Source organism: Miscanthus floridulus, chromosome 5 (genome assembly GCF_019320115.1).
Source record: "Miscanthus floridulus cultivar M001 chromosome 5, ASM1932011v1, whole genome shotgun sequence".
Lineage (NCBI taxonomy): Eukaryota > Viridiplantae > Streptophyta > Magnoliopsida > Poales > Poaceae > Miscanthus > Miscanthus floridulus.
The window spans coordinates 118,899,678-118,919,046 of NC_089584.1; the positions used below are offsets into that span (position 1 = coordinate 118,899,678).

Sequence of the window (19,369 nt, forward strand, 5' to 3'; positions counted from 1 at the left end):
TCTTCATGAGATTAAGTTGCAAATAAATGGATTTACCAAGACAATATCAGTGAGACAATTAGAGAATTTCAAGCACAATTTCAACATAAATCAGCTGTGATCGTGAGGGGCTGTTAGAATAGGAAGTAATTGTAACAAATCTTTTCGATGTAATATGTGATCGATAAAGATTATACATCTCATTTTTACATGTCTGTCTGTCTGACATGGGGATCCTGTCAATCACATGACGGAGCACCCCTGCGCGTTCTCGTCGCTGAAGTAGTCGGTGGCCCTGGTGCCGGCAACGGCCGAGTTGGCACCGTGGTGGTAGTATGCGCCGTACATGCGCGAGTCGTCGTAGCCATGCTTGTAGTAGTTGTACGAGGACGTGGGCCGCGCCGCGTGGCTGGCGTGCGCCGCCAGGCCCGCGGCGCCGGGCTGGTACAGGAGCTGCTGTTCCGCCAGGACGTGCGCGGCGCCGGCGCCGGCCCCGGCGGCGTACGGGAGCGGCCACAGGACGGCGCGCCGGCCCGTCCGCCGCAGCGCCTTGAGCACCTTCTTCTGCTCCACGTCCCCGTTCACCGTCACCTTCTGCTGCGCCATGTCGATCTCCACGTCGTGCACGCCTTCCAGCCGCTGGACCGCCTTCCGGATCTTCTTCTCGCACCCGGGGCAGTCCATGTGCACGCACATCTCCACGAGCTGTAGGTGATGTAGTATCAGCAGATGAAATCAGTACGTAAGACACAGCAGGGATCCCAGTAGATTATATTGCAAGAAAAACGCACGCATAACGCGGAAACTCACCGTCATTTTTGTCCTTTTGGAGTTGTATGGATCGATCACTTCTGCAGTTCTTCAGGTATCTTATCAGGCTGTGTTGGCAATGGCGAGGCTAGTTCAGCTGGGTGCCTGATGGTGATGAAGAAATACAGGTTGTTTCTGTGTCAACAAGTTGTGTATGTATCCCCCGTATATACTCATCCTGAGTCGTTCTTGACGATCTTGAATGCGGTTCCCGCTCCGGGAAGCATGTGCCATGGCTGATGGTCGGCAGGCCAAGGAGTTGACGAACAATTTTCTGTTTTGTACTCAACATGCACCGACTGCTTCCTTCGCGCTCCACCTCCGCATTCAACTCCGGTTCTGGTGCATAAAAAACGACGCCGATGCCGACATGAAAACTCATGCAGGGGCAGACGGGCGCTGGACGCATGGGCTGGCCGGCAGCACGCACGCACGCAAGCAACCGCCCGCGGCCCGCCGGCCGCGCCTCGCGGGCATGCACGTTCGAGGACCAAACGCTCGCTGCTGTGCGAGGGGCCGGCTTCCGATCCGGCGGCGTAAATGAGTAGGCCAGAAGGAGACGGCGGCTCTTACGGTCTTGCGGAAGCGATGCACCGTGTCGCGCTGTTCGGAACACAGGGCAGGGGCGGCGCCCGGCGGTGGCCCAACAAACTTGGCTATATTTGTTTGCGGGCCTCCCAGCCTAATGAACATGTTTAGATGGGCTGGGTTACAGCTCCAGACCTACTATGCTCCCGTGCTTCAGCTCACCACTCCTTTTTTTTTCTCAAAAAAAAAGCTCACCACTCCTTTCAACTCCAGAATCCAGACCCACTATGCTCACACTGTAGTAGTTATGTTCACCAGTTTTTTTTTTTTTTAATAAAGACTCGTTCATCGACCAGTTAAATATATCGCTAGAGGTTTACAGCTGGTCCTTTCGATGAAATGGTATTATCGTTATAGCCTTTAGGTGCCTGACGTCTCGCGTCGGATCAAATGAATCACTCTTGACAAGTTGACAGCTGACCACATTTGTGCAATGATGTTTGCCTGTTTGGCCAATTTATGTCCCGTTCGGATCTGTTGGACTTCTACTTTAGAGTTCTAGTTCCACGTGGCTTCAACATCATTCATATTTGTTAGATTACTGTTTAACTTAACGTGAAGTTATTCAGATACATGTGACAGGGAATAATTTAACTTGACTAAGTAGTACTTAAGGTGGAGAGGACATCTATACTAAAATAACAAAATACTGTAGATGAATAATTGAGATTTGACTCTCCGGAATGTCTATTGTTATGTATGTACTGTAGATTTTTTATTTAGGTAGTTGGGTTTGTTTTGTAACATAATGGGTCATAGATAGAAACGGAATGAAAACGGTTATGGAAATAAGCGGGAAAACCCCTATCACGTTTCCGTTTTCTAGCCAATTAAGCCGTCGTGGAAAGAACGAGCAAAAGAAACACGTGCTACTGCTATGTAAGGACAACTACAACGGTGTTAGCCTCAAAATAAAATGACAAGCCGCATAGATACATGAGTTTTGAAGCGACCAATCTTACATCGCATGCTACTTTTATTGCATCATAGTCACGTAATAGGCATTGTAGGTTTTATAGTTTTTGTTGGAACTTTAGCCTGTTTTTTTTCCTAGTATGGTTTGCTTTTTTGTCACAAGCGCTTTTTGAGTGGTGGTTCTACCTTTTTATCAAAGCAAGCAACTATTACTTCTACAAGCTGCTATGTCGTCTTGCGAAACCCCTAATGAAGCTAATCCTTGTTGCAAACGTAAAGGCTTGGACTACTAGGCAAACTTAGCGTTGCGGAAGGCTAAGGCGCTATTTGGCGCGACTCCACTTCACTAATAAAGCCGTTTTTTTGTGTGTTTCAGCTCCATAAACAGCTTCATTGGTGGAGCTGGAGCCATTTTGATAAATCGTTTGACAAAACAGCTCGACACATAGAGTTCCTTGAAACATGCTTGTCGGCGTTTCGAGTTGCCACCGACTAGTAAATTTATAATATTGTGCGTCTGGCTCGGATGGTGTGCTAAGAGGACACGAGGTTTATACTGGTTCGAGCAGAATGTCCCTATGTCCAGTTCGTTGCTGCTGCTCGTGTTACTAGCACTGAAAGTTTGTAGTAGGGGTTACAAACAGTCGAGAGAGGAACATGTCCCAAGTCTCTGGTGAGAGGAGCGAACGGGTGCCGAGAGCTCGGTCGCTTCCCGGCTGTATGCTTATGTGTTCTGGTCGGTTCGGGGTTCGATGGATTCGAGTCCCAATTGATGCGATGTGTTGCGATGCCCTTTATGGGACGTCATGTTTTCCCTTTTATAGGACAAGGGAAAGCACGGGTTATAGTTGCGGGAAAAGAGGAGGATGAGAAGGAGAAGAAGTTCTCTAGGATCGTCGGATCCTTCTTTTCCTTCATGTGGGTCGCGCCGACCCTGTAGACGTCAACAGGGACAGCTCCATGTCATGGCCATGTCCGTCATTGGCGTCATGCGTAGGCGTCGTCTCCCGGTCATGGCACTCCACTTCGTCCTAGCGAACGTCGTGGTAAACTAACGCGCCTGTCAGTGCTTGTACGAGGGTTAGGCAGAACAGCACCGGTACGCCCGACGCTGTTCCTGATGTAAATCCCTAGGTATGGCCCGTTATGGCCACGGGTTATATCGGGGCGTGCCGGTCACCTTTCTGGTGTCAGAGCTTTGACCCAGGTCCACTCGCTTGGACCTGGAGTGGTTGGCGGCGGAATGGGTCTTCGTCGGGCGAGACGGATCCCCCGGCCTTGGGGTCGGTCGAGGCGGAGTCCCCCCCAGAGGCCGGGCGAGGCGGAGCCAGCCCTCAGAGGCTGGCGCGAGGCGGAGCCCGCGGCCTCGGCGTCGAGCGAGGCGGAGCCAACCCTCAGAGGTTGGGCACGATGGAGCCCGCGGCCTCGGGATCGGGCGAGGCGGAGCTCGCCCTCAGAGGTTGGACGAGTCGGAGCGCAAACCCAAGGGTCAGGTGAGGCGAAGCCCGCCCCCAGAGGTCGAGCGAGGTGGAGCCGGCCCTCAGAGGTCGAGCGAGGCGGAGTTCGTAGCCTCGGTGTCGAGCGAGGCGAAGCCCACCCTCAGAGGTCGGGCGAATCGGAGCGCAAACCCTAGGGTCGGGCGAGGCGGAGCCCGCCCCAGAGGCCGGGCGAGGCGGAGCCCGCCCTCAGAGGTCGGGCGAGGCGGAGCCCGTGGCCTCGGTGTCGGGTAAGGCGGAGTCCGCGACCTCGGTGTTGGGCGAAGCGGAGCCTGCCCCCAGAGGCCGAGCGAGGCGGAGCTTGCACACCTAGGGTCGGTTGGAGCTGTAGTCGTGCTCTTGACTGCTCGGATGAATCAATGTTGATGGTTATTAGCTCCTTCTCTTTGGGTACCCTAGTATTGATCCCCGACAATGCTCTCACAGAACGCCATACAGGACGAAGTGAAAAGCCGAATGAAGCCACTAATTTTGGCTTCATCCCACCTCAAACCTCTGAGAGAGCACAATTGAAGGGGCTTTCTGAATAAAGCCGTTTTGTTTTACCCTGTTTAACACAAAACAGCTCCTGAAACAGACGAAGAAGTCCTGCTAAACAGGACCTAAGTATTTTCATGGACAGTTCCAGACAGTTTTCAATAGAGAAACGGATAAGAGCATTCCCTATACATGCAGCGCTGCGCATTTGTGCCGACAATGCTACTCAAGGTGCGAAAGGAATCCGCTCCCACGTCGGAATTACACACCTGTACGCAATTTCAAAGTTGATTGCCACAATGCCATCGGAAAAAGGCAAGCTTTCCGTGTACTGCATAAAGATCGATCAAACGGTCTGTTTGCTGGTTGATTTCTGGGCTAATAAGTCCGACTGATGCTGATTTATTGTGAGAGAAAAACACTAACTGAAACCATGAAAGCACTCTAAAGTGCACTTTCCCCCAAATCTTTTAGTAGCTTTAGTTCAGGGTTAGCTTTCAATTTTTCCTCCAAGAGAAGGCCCACTCCTGATCGCACAGTTGAGTACTTGTACTAGCGGCTAAAGTCATCTCTAAAAAAATTGGAATGGAACATAAAAATAATAATGAGATCCAAACATTTGGATTATTGAATAAGACCATTTTAGAATCCAAATAGGTCTTGTTATCAATGTTCATCAAACGGTAATTACTCGGACACATATAGTTCAGCGCTTATTTAGGTTACATGACCACTTAAACGACCTACACTGTCAATTAAACAAGATAGAACGGTCGAATGAATGGACACAGTCGGTCATCGAGTAGCGTATGAACGGTGTGTAAGTGGACTACACGGCTGTTTAGGGTAACACTACATGTTAATTGGACATTTGCTCTATACAAATTAAAGGCTGCTCAACTTACAGCTTGTTTCAGCTTATTCTCTCTCACATAATACTATTAAATTATCCGAAATAATCCAAAATCTACTGTGCAACGGATCAGCCGAACACGCCACCGATAAGTTTTTTTTCCTAAATCTACCGTACGAGAATAAGATCCGAAATAATCCGAAATCTATTGTATGAGATCTACTGTACGAGAATAAGATCCAAACACTATCACCTTTTTTTATTCATAATTCAGATTCTATATTACTACTATCTACTAGAATAAATATGAGAATGAGATCTGAACAGATGCCAGCGCTTTTGCTAACTGTGTAGATCATTATAGACAGATATATTTCGATGATTTCACTATTCATAGAAGTGATAGACAAATCGTAGACTTTTTGCCGCCGCCGATAAGTTTTTTTTCCTGAGCTGGTCAAGTTTCTTCTTCCCTAAACGATGATTGGCCAGCATCGACTGACGTGGTGTTAATACAGCCTGTTCACTTGGTTGTAAACGATCGTAAATTTTTAGCCAGAACAGTATTTTTTCTCACATCAAACCAGCCAGCAGTAATAATCCACGATCATATATGATCGTATCAGCACCAGCGGAACGTGGAGATAATTGACAAGTAGTATCGACAGTAGCTAACCAGAGGATGTTAAAGAGCAGCACAAATCGCTTTCTTGAGGGCTACATGCATCTTTCCTTTCTTGGCTCTTCCCCTTATTGCAGCGGAAAGCAACCCGGCTCCCGCGTTAACGAAAGGATCTGTCAGTTTGTTTTCGTTCCTCCTATCAACTGAATTTTTTTTTCATGTATTTACAGTGTCTTCTAGCTATATTTACACAGTCTTATTACTAGATTTACAATGATTTCTTCAGTGTAATTTATTGAACACGGTGGTGTAATTTGGAGATAATACAAATATATGTCAAATTTTTCAGAAATATTTTCAAATTATTTTTATGAATTGCAGATACCAGATAAATATATTTCAAATTTTTCATAAATTTCAAAACAATTTTTCCCAAATTGTGGTGGGACCCACCTCTCCAACCTTATCCCTTCCCTTCCATCACCTATGCACTTCCCTTCCCTTCCCTTCCCTTCCCTTCCGTCGAATGCGCACGCAAACAGAGTCCGAAGAAGAAGCAGCAACGTTGATCCCGCCTGGGGCGGCCCTCCTCGTAGCCGGCCGTCGGCCCTCCTCGTCGCCAGCCGTCGGCCCTCCTTGTCGCCCTCCTCAAAGCCGGTTGTCGGCCCTCCTCGTCGCCGGCCACCGGCCCCGCGCCACGCCCGCCGGGCCGTGCGCCCGCCATGGTCGGGGCCGCGAGCTCTGAGGTTGGCCGCACCTGCTGCCTTGCGCGGCCCTCGCTGACTGCGCGTGTCTCGCCTGTTCGTCGGCTACGCCCCCTGCTAGCCGTCCGTGTTAGATCAGATAGCCAAAAATCAGTTGATTCGAGAGACCAAATCAACCGATTGAGGTTTAGTAATTTTATAACGAAAACGGCAGATTTAATGGCTCATAGTACCGGGTCTTCATCCCTAGTTAACCACCAGATCAAAGCAGAGTAGCAGACGGCCAGGCCGTGGCGTCCGTCCATGTCACGGGCGGTAGACGGCAGCATGGATATCCATCCATCCCAGCCATGTCCCATCTCGATCGACGAGACATGAGATGAAGCGGCCGGGTGACGAGGGCGAGACCAGCGGTTCAGCTCGCCGTTTTTTTTAATGTCTCTTATCTGGATACGTTCGTACACACGCACGCTCATTAACCATACGTACACTACTCACACTATCTATGTAGAAACAAATCTACAGCTATACGCAGATATGAAGATCGCGTCCTTGAGATGATCGAAATCCTTTAACTTCGTAGGCGACGGGCGCCGTTTTCTTTTCTGGACGGGCGCCGCGCCGCGCGCGAGTAGGCATAGCGTCGGACGCGAGCGAGCGCGTAGTTTCTCCGGTGCTTTTGCGTCGTTGCCGAGGAAAGGCAACACGCTGGCTGCGACGCCACGCTTCCGAATGAAGCAACCGGGACGACCGAGTGACCGTAAGAAAAAGGCTGTCGATTTCAGTCTGCTGCTGCTGAAGCCTGAAGTCCGCTCGCTTCACCTGCTTTTGGGTTCAGAGTCGTCGGGCCCTTTTTTTTACAGCGGGAAAGAGAAGGAAGGAGCCCAGTGCACGTCATGGCCAGCTGATGACTGATGGGATGAACTTTTTGCCTTTTGGGTTGTCCATCTCATCTCCATGGTGCTGTTTAGTTACACTTCATTTTACAAAATTTTTTAAGATTTTTCGTCACATCAAATCTTTAGACGCAGGTACGAAGCATTAAATATAAATAAAAAATAAAACTAATTACACAGTTTAGACAAAATTCACGAGACGAATCTTTTAAGCCTAATTAGACTATAATTAAACACTAATTATCAAATAACAACGAAAATACTACGGTACCATTTTCCAAAAAATTTCCCGATCTAAACAAGCCCCAAGCTGCAGCGGAATAGTAGTCAGGGAGAGTTACTGCACCTACCTGGCACAAAATTCACTCATTAATGTACTGTAGCAGGCAGCATAGTAACCCCACAGCTGCTATGAAACCAATTAAGTGTGCGTTTAGTTCCCAAAATTTTTTGGGCTTAGCTACTGTTTGGTTATTGCAGCACATTCGTTTGTATTTGGTAATTAGTATCTAATTATAGACTAATTAGGTTCGAAAGTTTCGTCTCACGATTTCTCACCTAACTGTGCAATTAGTTTTGTTTTTCGTCTATATTTAATACTTCATGCATGTACCGCAAAATTCGATGGGACACTTTAGGTTGAAAATTTTTGGAATCTAAACGGGGCCTAGACGACGATTCATTAAGTGGCCACCAATATATGAAATATGAAAACTTCGACCTTCGCTGAAATTTAGTTATGCTAATTTGTTGTAAGAGATAAACAATGTTTTACTTAAAAAAATAGTACGGCTGAAGTAGTGGTTCAGAGCACGGCGAAAAATGAAATCGAAAGCCGGAGGTTAGGCACACCCACGTCAGCGGTCCGTCTGTGGCCCGGCGTGTGTGGGCGAGCTGTCAGCAGAGCAGGCCGCGCGTCCGAAAAGGTCCCCCGGCCGCGCCGCAGTGCGTCGCGCAACTCCTAACCACTCGCACGACGCCGACGCGGGCGAGAGCCGAGAGAGTCAGAGCAGTAATCCCGCGGCAAAGCCAGCGCTCTCGCGGCCGCTACCGCATAAAGTAGCTTTGCGAGCAATTAAAGCCCGCAAAGCGGCAGCAGCTATCCACGACAGTAGGGCGCTACTAGTAGTAGGGCTACTCTTCTTCCCCCCTTGACTCCTGACAAGTTGACAGTTGGAATATTTATCTCCCGGCGCTTTTTAAAGGCCGCGCGATCTTTGGCCGGGCGGGCATTGATGGCCGGTAAAAGCCCACCCGGCGGCCAGGTGCCCTGTCCTCCATCACCCCCATGCCCATTGTGATGAAACTTCCCAAAAGGGTGGTGAAAAGCGCTGGGCCACCCACACACGGAAATGTGACCGTGGGAAATGTGACCGTGGCTATGTAGCAACTAGCAAGGCCGCCTTTTCGTTGTCTAGGTTGCCCATCTTCTGTGCGCGCGGTCAACAGCATCGTCTCCTTGTTGGTTCTGAACACATCGGTATGATATGGGTCTTTTTCCCTCCACTGGGGTGTTTATCCGTGGACTAAGGATCTGTTTAGTTTCAAATAAGTCACCTACTTATAAGTTAAAAAGTAAAATAAGTGACTGATTTTGTCAAACACCATTAATTTATAAGGACAGTCCTAATAAAAAAAACTAGTAGTTTCTATAACATAGGATACCGCACCAAAAAAAAATACTGCTTTCCAACCTATGGTTTCTATAAGTAGTAATAATTATTTTCTCTTTGTCTCTCCCAACTCTATTTTCTTCCTCCAATGAAAGTGCGGCACGAGCCCCCTAGAAACTGGTGGTTTCTTTTCAATGACGATTTCATGGTTTCTTGGTGCATTGGGTCAAGAGAAGACCTGATTTCTTCATGAGGAAACCATTTCTAGGATTTTTGCTCTTTCTTCATTAATTACGTTGCCATGTCAGCGTTTTGCCTACGTGGCAAGTCATTTAACGAGGATAGAAACCATCATCAATACACCATTGGGACTGCCCTAAGTCACCTCTGCTTATAAGAAATTAGCTAGTTCACCCCTGCTGGTTCACCCCTGCTTAAAACTTATAAGCCACCCTTTTTCGCGTGTGGCCCACACCTTTCACTTAATAGGCATGAGCTTATAAGTCATCTACAACCAAACAGGCATGACTTATAAGTCACTGGTTTTTAGTCACCTGACTTAATAAGTCACCTGACTTATGGAAACCAAACAGGACCTAAAGTTTAGGAGATGTCACGTCGGATATCATATCTATTGTTGCATCGGATGTTCGGATATTAATAATAGAACTAATTACAGAAGCCCTGACTAATTCGTGAAACGAATCTATTAAGCCTAATTAATCTATCATAGCACATGTTACCGTAGCATCATATTATCAAATCATAGACTAATTAGATTTAATATATTCGTCTAATAAATTAGTCTCAATCTATATAATTAGTTTTATAATTAGTCTACGTTTAATACTTCAAATAGTATCAAACATGTTTACTATAGTCGATACGATAGAAACTAAATTTTAGATGATGGGAACCAAACACCCCCTCACACACACTCTCTCATCCAGTCATCTGTGCTGGGCTGGGCAGGCTGCTAGCGCTGCGAAGAGAAGGAAAGTGACCTGTTCGGCTTGTTCGGCTAGAGGGTTTTTTTTTTAAGGAAAGTGAAGGAAAATGGATAAAAAACACCGTTCCGAATAAAATGTTGCGAGAGGGAAACACTGTTTTGGATTAAAAAAAACGGATCCGGGTTAAGGGCACGCGATCGGGGCCAATGCATGCCGTGAGCTCCATCTGCAGAGCATCAGCACTCCGTCGTCACCTTTTCCCAGGATTCCAGGAATGTGAGGACGCTGAGCAAGCAGTGAGCACCGACTCCCTCCCGGGGATCCGAGTTAAGGACTGGACAGGACAGGAGTGCATGGGATCGCTGATCGTGATCGCATCACATTCAGTTGAGCACGCACGCTGAGTATGCAACCTTACCTTCCCCTGCTGTTACATTACACCTTTTTTACACACATCTGCAAGGTCCAAGGTAAGCTAGTAGCTAAAGCCAAGCTTTTAGTAGGAAACAGCAGAAGAAGGAAACAGACGAGCTAGACACAGAGAAAAGGAAAGAAAACAGAAGCCATTTCCATGTCGTCCTCCATCCATCCATCCATCAATCCATACCCACTTTGGTGTTTTTGCGTAAGCTTGAAGAACGTACAAACAAGGCAGCCTTCCCACCTCATCACTAGCAACTTACGCAAGTCAAACCACCCTACTTACTAGCTCTCTATCCGATTCCGAGGGGCCTGCCTGCGCTCGATCAATCGGATCGTCACGTCAGGATCAGGACTAGCTCAGAACCGGCGGTCGGGGCAGACCGGCCACCGCTCGCCGTAGACGGCCGGTGACGGCGACGTCGGGGAGGAAGGGTGCTGGCCGGGGAAGGCGAGGACGAAGCCCGCCGCCGCTTGAGCGGGGTGCAGGTGGTGGTGGGCTGGCACGGGCACGGGCACGGCGCCGGCGGGGCCGAGGGGCCGGTTCTTGCGGCGGCCGGCGCCGACGGGGACGTTGCGGAGCGCGCCGCCCGCGGTCCAGTAGCGGTGGCAGTCCTTGCAGAAGTGGCGCGGCTGGTTGACGTTGTAGTTGTTGAAGTAGCAGAACTTGGTGTTGCGGCTCCGGCACCGCGGGCACGGCAGCGGCGGCGCCGACGACGCGGCCGCCGCGGCGCGCGCCTCCGCGGTGTCCTGATGCTGCTGCTGATGATGATGCCGCGGGCGCGGCTGCTGCTGCTGCTGCTGGCCTTTGCTGTCGTCGCTCTCGGCCGCCTGCGCCGGCCCGCCGCCGGCGCCGGCGGAGTGTTGCTGCTTGTCCGCGACGACGAAGTCGTGGTCCGCCGCCGCCGCCTCCCGCTTCACCATCGGCTGGTCGCGCTCGTCCGGATCGTCCCTCTCCCGCGCGAAGGCGGCCGTGCTCCTCGACGCCGCCGCGGCAGCAGCCTCCTGCGCCGGCGGGGCGGTGTCGGCGCACAGCTGCGTGATGACCTTGCCGAAGAGCTTGAACCCGCCGGGCGCGGGGGCCATCTCGACGTGGGACAACATTTGGTGCTGCTTTGTCAAAGCAAGGAAACACCAGTAAATGGAAGTGCTAGTAGTAGCTAGAGAGAGGATAGGGATAGGGAAGGGGCGCCCGGACTCCGGAGCGAGAGCGAGAGGCTCGGCGGTGGTGACAGACCAGGGAGCTAGGGGGCGGGTACGAAGGGGTCGTTGCTACTTAAATGCCCTCTCGGCCTCGGCTAGGCCCGTCCAGGCACAAGACCAAGACAGACGGAAGCCGCAGCAGATGCATGCACGGATACACACATGACTGTCGGTCCGTTCGTTTGGCTGTGGCTTATCATAAATGATCGTAAATTTCTAGTCAAAATAGTATTTTTCTCTCACACAAACCAGTCAGCAATACTTCTTCATGAACCAGCAACGATACGAACCAGCCAACCGAACAGGCTGTGAGTTGGGTTTGGGTCGGGTTGGGTCGGCCTGCGGGGTGGTGAAAGTGAAACCAAAAAAAGGTTACGGTGCGGGTGGCGCGGGCGAGGGTTCGACTCGACTTCTGTGATCAAAGTCACTTCCTGTGATTTGGTTTGGTTTGAGGCTTGGCTTTGCGAGATGATGATCGATACCGATGGAGGCCCGGGCGAAGCTACGTGAAGGCATTGGGGTCGGCAGACACCGAGGACTTTGCCGTAGCCTGTTATAGCCAGCGATTTTTCACCACGTTGACCTCAGCTCAGTAGAAAAATATGTCGGACCCCAGCAAGTTGGTAGCCCAGCAGTTCAGCCCATCTTCTGCTTCCTATACCTGGAACGTGATTACAGTACGTGAATATAAATTGCAACCAGATACTGTACAGGCAGCAGCCTAGAAGGGCGAACGTTTGCCTTCAGCCTCCGCTACAGCTGTAACACCCCAGGTGTTTACCACCAGTTAAGCAATGTGTTTGAGCTCAAACATGGCATATTAAGTGATGATGAAAATGTTAAGGTCAAACCTATGAAAATGAGCCCCAACCTAAACTTGGATATTGCACCCTTGCTTTACATATAGGCCCTTTTCAAGATATATGCTTGGCTGGTATTATTGGAATATCTTCATGTTTCTCACATCAATACCCATCTATATTGATCCATGGAAAAGTTTCGTGAAGTTTGGAATCAAGAAGTCATATGAAATGACGAGTTATGTCCTTGCTTGAATTGTTTTATAAAGTGAATGGAATTCTCGATCGTCAACCAAATCTTGCAACCATGCCCAAATGATTCTAGATGAACTCTACAACAAAAGTCATGAAAGGTTCATGTTGGGCAAATGCCAAGAAAATGCTCCAATGGATCAAAAAGGATAATTTAAGCTTCATCGTGATCCTACTTTGGTCAAAGTAGAACAGTAGGTTCTATACTAGTTTTGAGGTTGGACCTTAAATGAAAGTTGTAGTCCATATCATGTAGAACAAACTTTGTTTTTAGACCAAGAGCTAGATCATCTTGGAAGTAAGTCAAATCGAGGTCACAAGATCGAATTTGCTGCTGATTTCAGCACTTAGAAATATTCTAAGTCTAGAAATTCATCGACATCGGCATTGACGTCTCGCGTTCTCCAAATTTTGTTAAGCAACTTGACTTGACCCCAAAATGGAAGTTGGTGCTAAGTTCATGGAGAAGAGCATGTAAAAAGATGGCACCAGTTTGACCTCGTTTTCACCATCAATTTGAATGTTTGCTTGTCGCTGTCAATACGCTGACACTAGCAGTTTGTGGCTTAATTACCCGCTGTTGAAGAGCTCTAATGACCTTGGTCTCTAAATGAAAAATGAAGAGCAGTTCGCGGGCTTCAAACTTCGTTTTAGGCCCAATGTCCAATTCGCACCCGAGACGGCCGAAATCGGCTCCCCACCATGTCAACTCCCCCGCGCGCCACGTGCTCGACAGTTTGTCTTCGTGGACGCCATGCATCGGAGCGCGTCCCGCCATGGCCGACGCGCGTCCTACCTCGTGCCACGCGCTGCTGAACGCCCTTCTCCTCCATAACAGAGCGCCAGGGCTGCCCCATCCCTCGCCCGTCCCTTCTCGCTCTCTCGCTCACGCTCTGGCCGCACCAGAGCGATGCCGCCATGGCCGCCGTCGCCGAACTTCCTTGCCGTCGCTGCTCCCTCTCCTGCAGCCCCTCCAGCGCTGCCACCGAGCATTCCTATGGCTCCACGACCGCCTCTCCAAGCCCTAGTCGTAGCCGAGCCCCACCGCGCGCTCGCTGCCGCCCTGCGCCCTCGCTGCTGCCGGCAGTGCCATCCTGGCACTGCTCAGCTGATGCGCTGCTGCTACTTGCTGCTTGGCCGGCCAAGGCTAGGCGCGGCCACGGCTGGCCGCGGCCAAGCCCCAACGCGTCCCCTCCTTGCCTCCGCCGGCCGCTGCCCCGCTGGCCGAGCCCTCCGTTTCCTCGACTGGCTGCTGCTCCGCTGTTTTCTGATGGAGGAAGAAGAAGGACCTCGTGCGGAAATAAGGGAAAAGGCAGGGGGTTATGTGAAGAACTAGTGACTCTGATGAATAGCGCAGTAAGGATATATTTGTCGAGTTTAATTTGTGTAAATTCTAGGGACCTCGATGCAAGATTTCCTTTCCCTGATTTTTACAAATTTGAATGCTCCACTTTGAAAATTCATAGTAATTCGCACAAAAATCGTAAAATAGAAAATGAGGACTTTTTGGAATCCTTGTGAAATTGTCTATGCATTAGATCTATAATGTGACATGTTTTAGTTTAAATATTTCTCTGTAAAAATAGATCTATGCAGCTAGGTTCCTGTTACTTGCCATGTCTTGTCTTTTTCATAACTGTAGTTTTTATGCTCAAATAAATGTGAATTTTTTGTGGAGTTCTACTAAGCTGATTGTTGTTGTCTAGTAAAAATTTCAGGAGTTTAGGATTTATAGTTTAAGAGTTATAAAAATAACAAATGCCCTGTATTGCTTTGCTTCTACTCTGAACAGTTCTGCCTGTTTGAATTAATTGGCTCAGTTAAGTTATGAATCAGGACTTGATGAAAATACATGAGTTGTGGTACTTTTCTTAAGCTTTCCAAAAAGTTAAATATTATGATTTTTGGCTAAGTAGATCTTGAGTTATACTTGCTTAAATCTCTGTGACTGTTTCTGCCCAAAACCAGAGAGGGTTTCCTTGTTCTTACTGTGGGGCCTTCTTAATAGTATAATTAGCTTTAGGTGTTTACAACAAAGTTGTTTAGAATTTTCTAAGATTTCTAAAAAGTCTAGAACCACATTAATTGGACATGTATAACTCTATTTATAGCTGTTTAAAGTGGCATGTCAGTTTCTATCTATATTTTGGATAGACATGCAATTATTGAATTAATTGACCCTTCTAACTATATAATCATTTCAATATGAGAATAAGAAAGTTGTAGGTAACTTCCTAAGCTTTTCAAAAAAGTTATGGTTCATGTTTGTTGGAGATCTAGAACTCCAGTTATGCTTCTCTGAAGTTCCTATCAGTTTTCTGTACCACTGCTGTTGGATTGCATTTGCAGTTTTGCTTGTGCAATTATTTTCGTGGTGTAAATGATGTTTGCTATGGTGGTAGTAAATACAAAAGTTGTAGCAAATTCCAGGGTCTTGCTTGTGTTCAAATTGTAAGGCCATAGGCCTGATAGTGTAGGAGTTACATGACTTTCAAGCCTCCTGTCAGGTTTTGATTGTATTCTAAGCAGATCTGAAAGATGCCAGTGTTTGATCTAGTTAGGATTTGAATGAGCTTTTGGTGATAATAACAAAGTTGTAGAAAATTCCATAAGCTTTCCAGAATGTCTTCTTGTAAGTCATTTGGACTTGTGTAACTCCAGTTATAGCTAAATCTTGTAGCTGCTGTTTGCATGTCCAGAAATTGACAGATTCCAATTATAGTTGTTTGCTTGTATATTGCTCAGTGTGGCTCATACCTTTGATGATGGTTGAGTTAGAGTACCTAAGATCTTGGGAAACTTGTGTCATGCTTGGTGTTGTCGTCTTCTTTGCTATCGTGGGATGATAAATTGTGCGATATTTAAAGCAGGCAATGCGAAGTGCTTGTGCATGTTAATGTAACCTTGTGCTTGTCTTACTTACTGCCTGCGATACATTGTCTATTGCACTTCCATGTATTCATACACTTGCATATTGCGTCTCATCTAGGTACGCTAGATGAACCACGTGAAGGATGTGATATTGGAGCCGAACCCGAAGACAGCGTTTGATGGATGTATCCCGAAGATGGAAGGACTAAGCAAGTGCTAGGACCGGAGATGTCACCAGGACGGTGCAAGCTAACTGAACTAACTTGTGACGGATCCCAGGCAAGCCCCGGAGCATTATAAGTCTCCTAATTTATAAACGCAATTCTTTCTATATATATGAGTTTATATATTGTTGCATTAAGTTGTAGGAGTTGATTGAAACCGTTGATACATTTATTACTATCCTTGCCTACCTTATTACCTTATTACCCTGTTAGGTCGGGATCAAATAACTGCTTAGCCTTGCTTAGACCGGTAGCGATCGGTGATATCCGGTCACCTACATTATAGGTGGTTACTGAAAGAATTTAGCTATGGAAAGAATGATATCCTGGAATTAACCATGTGTGATGGATAATTGGAGACCGGACGGAAAAAGTTGGAGGCAACCAGACAGGGTTCTGGGGTGCTGTTAGTTTCCATTTGTGTCGATTAAGGACCGACCGTTGTTGGCCCTCGAGTCATGTTGAACGCATGCCTTACATTTAGCTGGCCGGATAAAGTACCTTCCGACCGCGAAGCTAGGAGATTATTCGGGCCGAGTAGATTGCCCGCAGCGCACTGTGCCGGAGCAGGTGTGGTAGGACACGGGGGCGAGATGATAAGACCAAAATGCAGTCGGTCGGTCCCCGGGTACATGTGGTTCCTGGCAAACTCGAGATTCCTGGATAGTTGACTCGGTGATCAATATCTCACTTTAGCGGGTGAGTGAGGTTTGTGTAAGGAATAAATCACCAGCTGGTTAGGAATCGATTCGAATCGCCATCGCTCCTGGATAGTGAGCACTTGACTCGAGTTACGGCATCGTAGTAATTATTATGGAACAATGATGGTTATCTGGATGGTATGGGATATGCTAAATCTAAATTGGTAACTGGATGTTATTGGTTAATCAAGTGATTGCTATAGTACAGGTGCTTACCTAGATGGATAGGTCATAATAAAGATGATGCAAAGTACTTAAAATGGTTTCTTCATGATAGCTTATGCTTTTCGCAAATAAGTCAGCTAGCCCACTAAAGAAAGCCATGCATAATCCTTGGTGTCGCTTTATTTTGGTTTAAGACGGGTAAGTCTGGCTGAGTACATTCGAGTACTCAGGGTTTATCCCACCTTGTTGCAGGTGATGTTCTCGACCTGTTGATGATGGTGGCTAACCGCCGGTGGGCTCGGTGATTCTATACTTACTTCTCATCTATATGCTTTTGTCGGATGATGTCACTTATGCTAGCAATATATTTGGAACTTATATTAATGTAATCATTTGAAAGCTATGTTGTTTTCACTAAGCGGTTTTGAAACCCAAACTGGTACTTTTATTTGTGAACCCATTTATAATATTATTTCCGCTGCAACCCTGTGTATGTGATGTGTATTTGCTTAATCACGCGATCTTGGTTGTGATGTTGATTTATCGAGGTCTTTCGAGACACTCGGCGGACTACCGGGTTTATATGAGTGAAAGTATGGGTGTGTCAACGTGTTAGCGGGGACAACCGTACTTGATCTTGTATAAATTGGGCGGTTCTGTCACAGCAGCCTGGAGCCCTGGACTGAGTAGTCGTCGTTTCATCTTCCGATCTCCATTGTTCTAGCATTTGGCAAGCGGCGCTGGTGCCCAGCACCCAGCGGCCGCTCGTCCGTTCTCTGTCTCGCGTCTCAAAGACGCTTGGCGCAAATCACAATGACGACCCAGCGATGATAAACTCTCTGCCCATCTTCTGTCTACCTAAACAGGTACCCAAATACCCTATTCCGCAATTGCTAATTAAAACAATCTAGTCCGAAATATGAGGTCTTAAGGCTTTCCATGAAAGAGCGTGCTCTTTCATTCCGGCGAAATATCAGGTAACTATCTACTTTAGTATAGCTTGCATAGTTGTATTTCAATTATCACTAGTGACTTTTAATAGTAGGCTACTTGCACGTTAGTAATTTAGTATCTATTTGCTTTAATTTTTATTATGTGACTAATTTCATAGGTAATCAAAGCACGTTGAAAAGATTTTTTTAAAAGAAAATTACCCACAACTAGTGATAATGAGAATAATGATGAAGATACTTCAACATGAATAGTTCACTAAATATGATTGCCTAGAGTATAGTGAAAACGTGGATATGTGTTTTTGTTTATATTGTTACTTGTTTAGGGATTGCAATAAGGGATAAGGTGGGAATGATGCATTTGTAGTAGATGGCTAGAATATCTGATAGGTTTAGAGACCATGTAGGCAACAAGGGTAATTGTTTTTATAACAGCTACGAAAAGATATGATAAATTGTTAAAGCCCGAACAATCCATTAGTGTATTATATTATTACAACTTATAAACTACTTATATGAGACGGTGACCATTTATTCTGGCTTCGCCTGTGACGAGGCCTCGAGAGTGCGTGCATGTGGAGCTTGTGATTCGAGGAGAATCTGCCGGTTTTTATAAAGCACTGTTGCGCGCGTGTGGGGTTGGGACAGCAAGGGAGAGGGAGTGGACCGGGAGTAATCTGTTGCGGAGAAGCGAAGGCATGGGGGCGCTTCGCCCGAGCGTGGGTGGCGTGCCCTGATTCTCTACGCGCTTCGCTACTGCGGACTTCCTGGTAAGCTGCGGAGCGGTATAGGAGAGGAGTCTATCTACGGTGGCTCCTACCCCTGTAGTGATGGCGGTAGCACAGTAGCAGGGAGGAAAAAATCGACCCTCCATGACTCTTGTTAGCATGTTAGATATATGTCTGTGCGTTGTAACATGGGTCAAATTTTTTTTGAATTGAAGCTTGGTAATCGAACGTGAACGCGTGAGTTCTGAGGCCTTCGTATCGGACGACGTGGATATGTGGATCTGCTCTTGGTATCAGAACCGTATAAGATGTGGACATGTAAACTCCAAATAGAGTATAATTCATATCAGGCACGGACGCGTGAGTAGGATCAGGTTTCGGTATCTCACCGTGTAGATGAGAGATTGAGATAGAGATCAACAAACAACTTCAATAGATCTAGCATGGGGGATCCAGCCCCTCTTATTTCCTCCTCTAGCTCCATTGATATCAAAAGAGGAGAAGGAAGAAAAACACATGATAATGTTAAACAATGAACTTTTGGCTTTTTTATAGGGAGTGTAACTTTGTTTCATAGCCTGCGTGCATTATATATACAATCTGTTGCAGGCATTCCCATCCTTCTTCTTTGGTTGTTCGTCTGCCTCTTCCCTTTATTAATAGGCGACCTACTGTATCTTTCTAGCCAAACTTATCTACAAGCTTTCTGAGAAATTGCAGAAGTGCAGGGGAGCTATAAGACACGCTGAAAGTGATGGTCCTGTTCTGCAGCACTACTTCAGCAATCATTTTCAGCGAATGAACGGTGTTTTCATCTCGCACAAATCAGCATAAGCATTGGTATAGGCTAAATTTCAGCGAAACGAATAAGATATGCTTTTCAAATGCACTTTGAATTTTTTTTACTTACTCCTACCTTCTCGCGACCATCGGTGTCTAATTGGCCGGCCTGAGTGATATATGGATCACTTCCGTACCAGTATTGATCGTGCTGCAACATAGGAGTATTTCGCCAGCGCCGGCGCCTAATATAAACTTCTGCCCAAAACCCGCTCCCAAAAAAGCATCAGGAGGAAACGTACGTGTAACCAACCCAAAAGGAACGGGTGGTGGGCACTCCTGCGAGTACATGCTGTTTCCTTGCTTTTA

At 47.3% G+C, this 19,369-nt stretch overlaps 2 protein-coding genes across 2 annotated transcripts; both read right to left on the reverse strand.

Moving 5' to 3' along the window:
• Positions 1–222: 222 nt before the first annotated feature.
• Positions 223–795, reverse strand: LOC136455223 (heavy metal-associated isoprenylated plant protein 28-like). The gene is made up of 2 exons (XM_066455346.1): positions 790–795; positions 223–684 (listed from the first exon to the last, which is right to left on the reverse strand). Exons 1-2 carry the CDS (start codon positions 793–795, stop codon positions 223–225), a joined length of 468 nt encoding a protein of 155 aa, XP_066311443.1.
• Positions 796–10,372: 9,577 nt separating this feature from the next.
• Positions 10,373–11,575, reverse strand: LOC136453271 (dof zinc finger protein 5-like). Its single transcript, XM_066453850.1, has one exon. It carries the CDS (start codon positions 11,425–11,427, stop codon positions 10,684–10,686), a length of 744 nt encoding a protein of 247 aa, XP_066309947.1. The 5' UTR covers positions 11,428–11,575; the 3' UTR covers positions 10,373–10,683.
• Positions 11,576–19,369: the final 7,794 nt, after the last annotated feature.

What these genes read in the sequence shown, in the direction of transcription:
- LOC136453271 (XM_066453850.1), bottom strand. Translation starts at nt 11,427, where the DNA reads ATGTTGTCCCACGTCGAGATGGCCCCCGCGCCCGGCGGGTTCAAGCTC.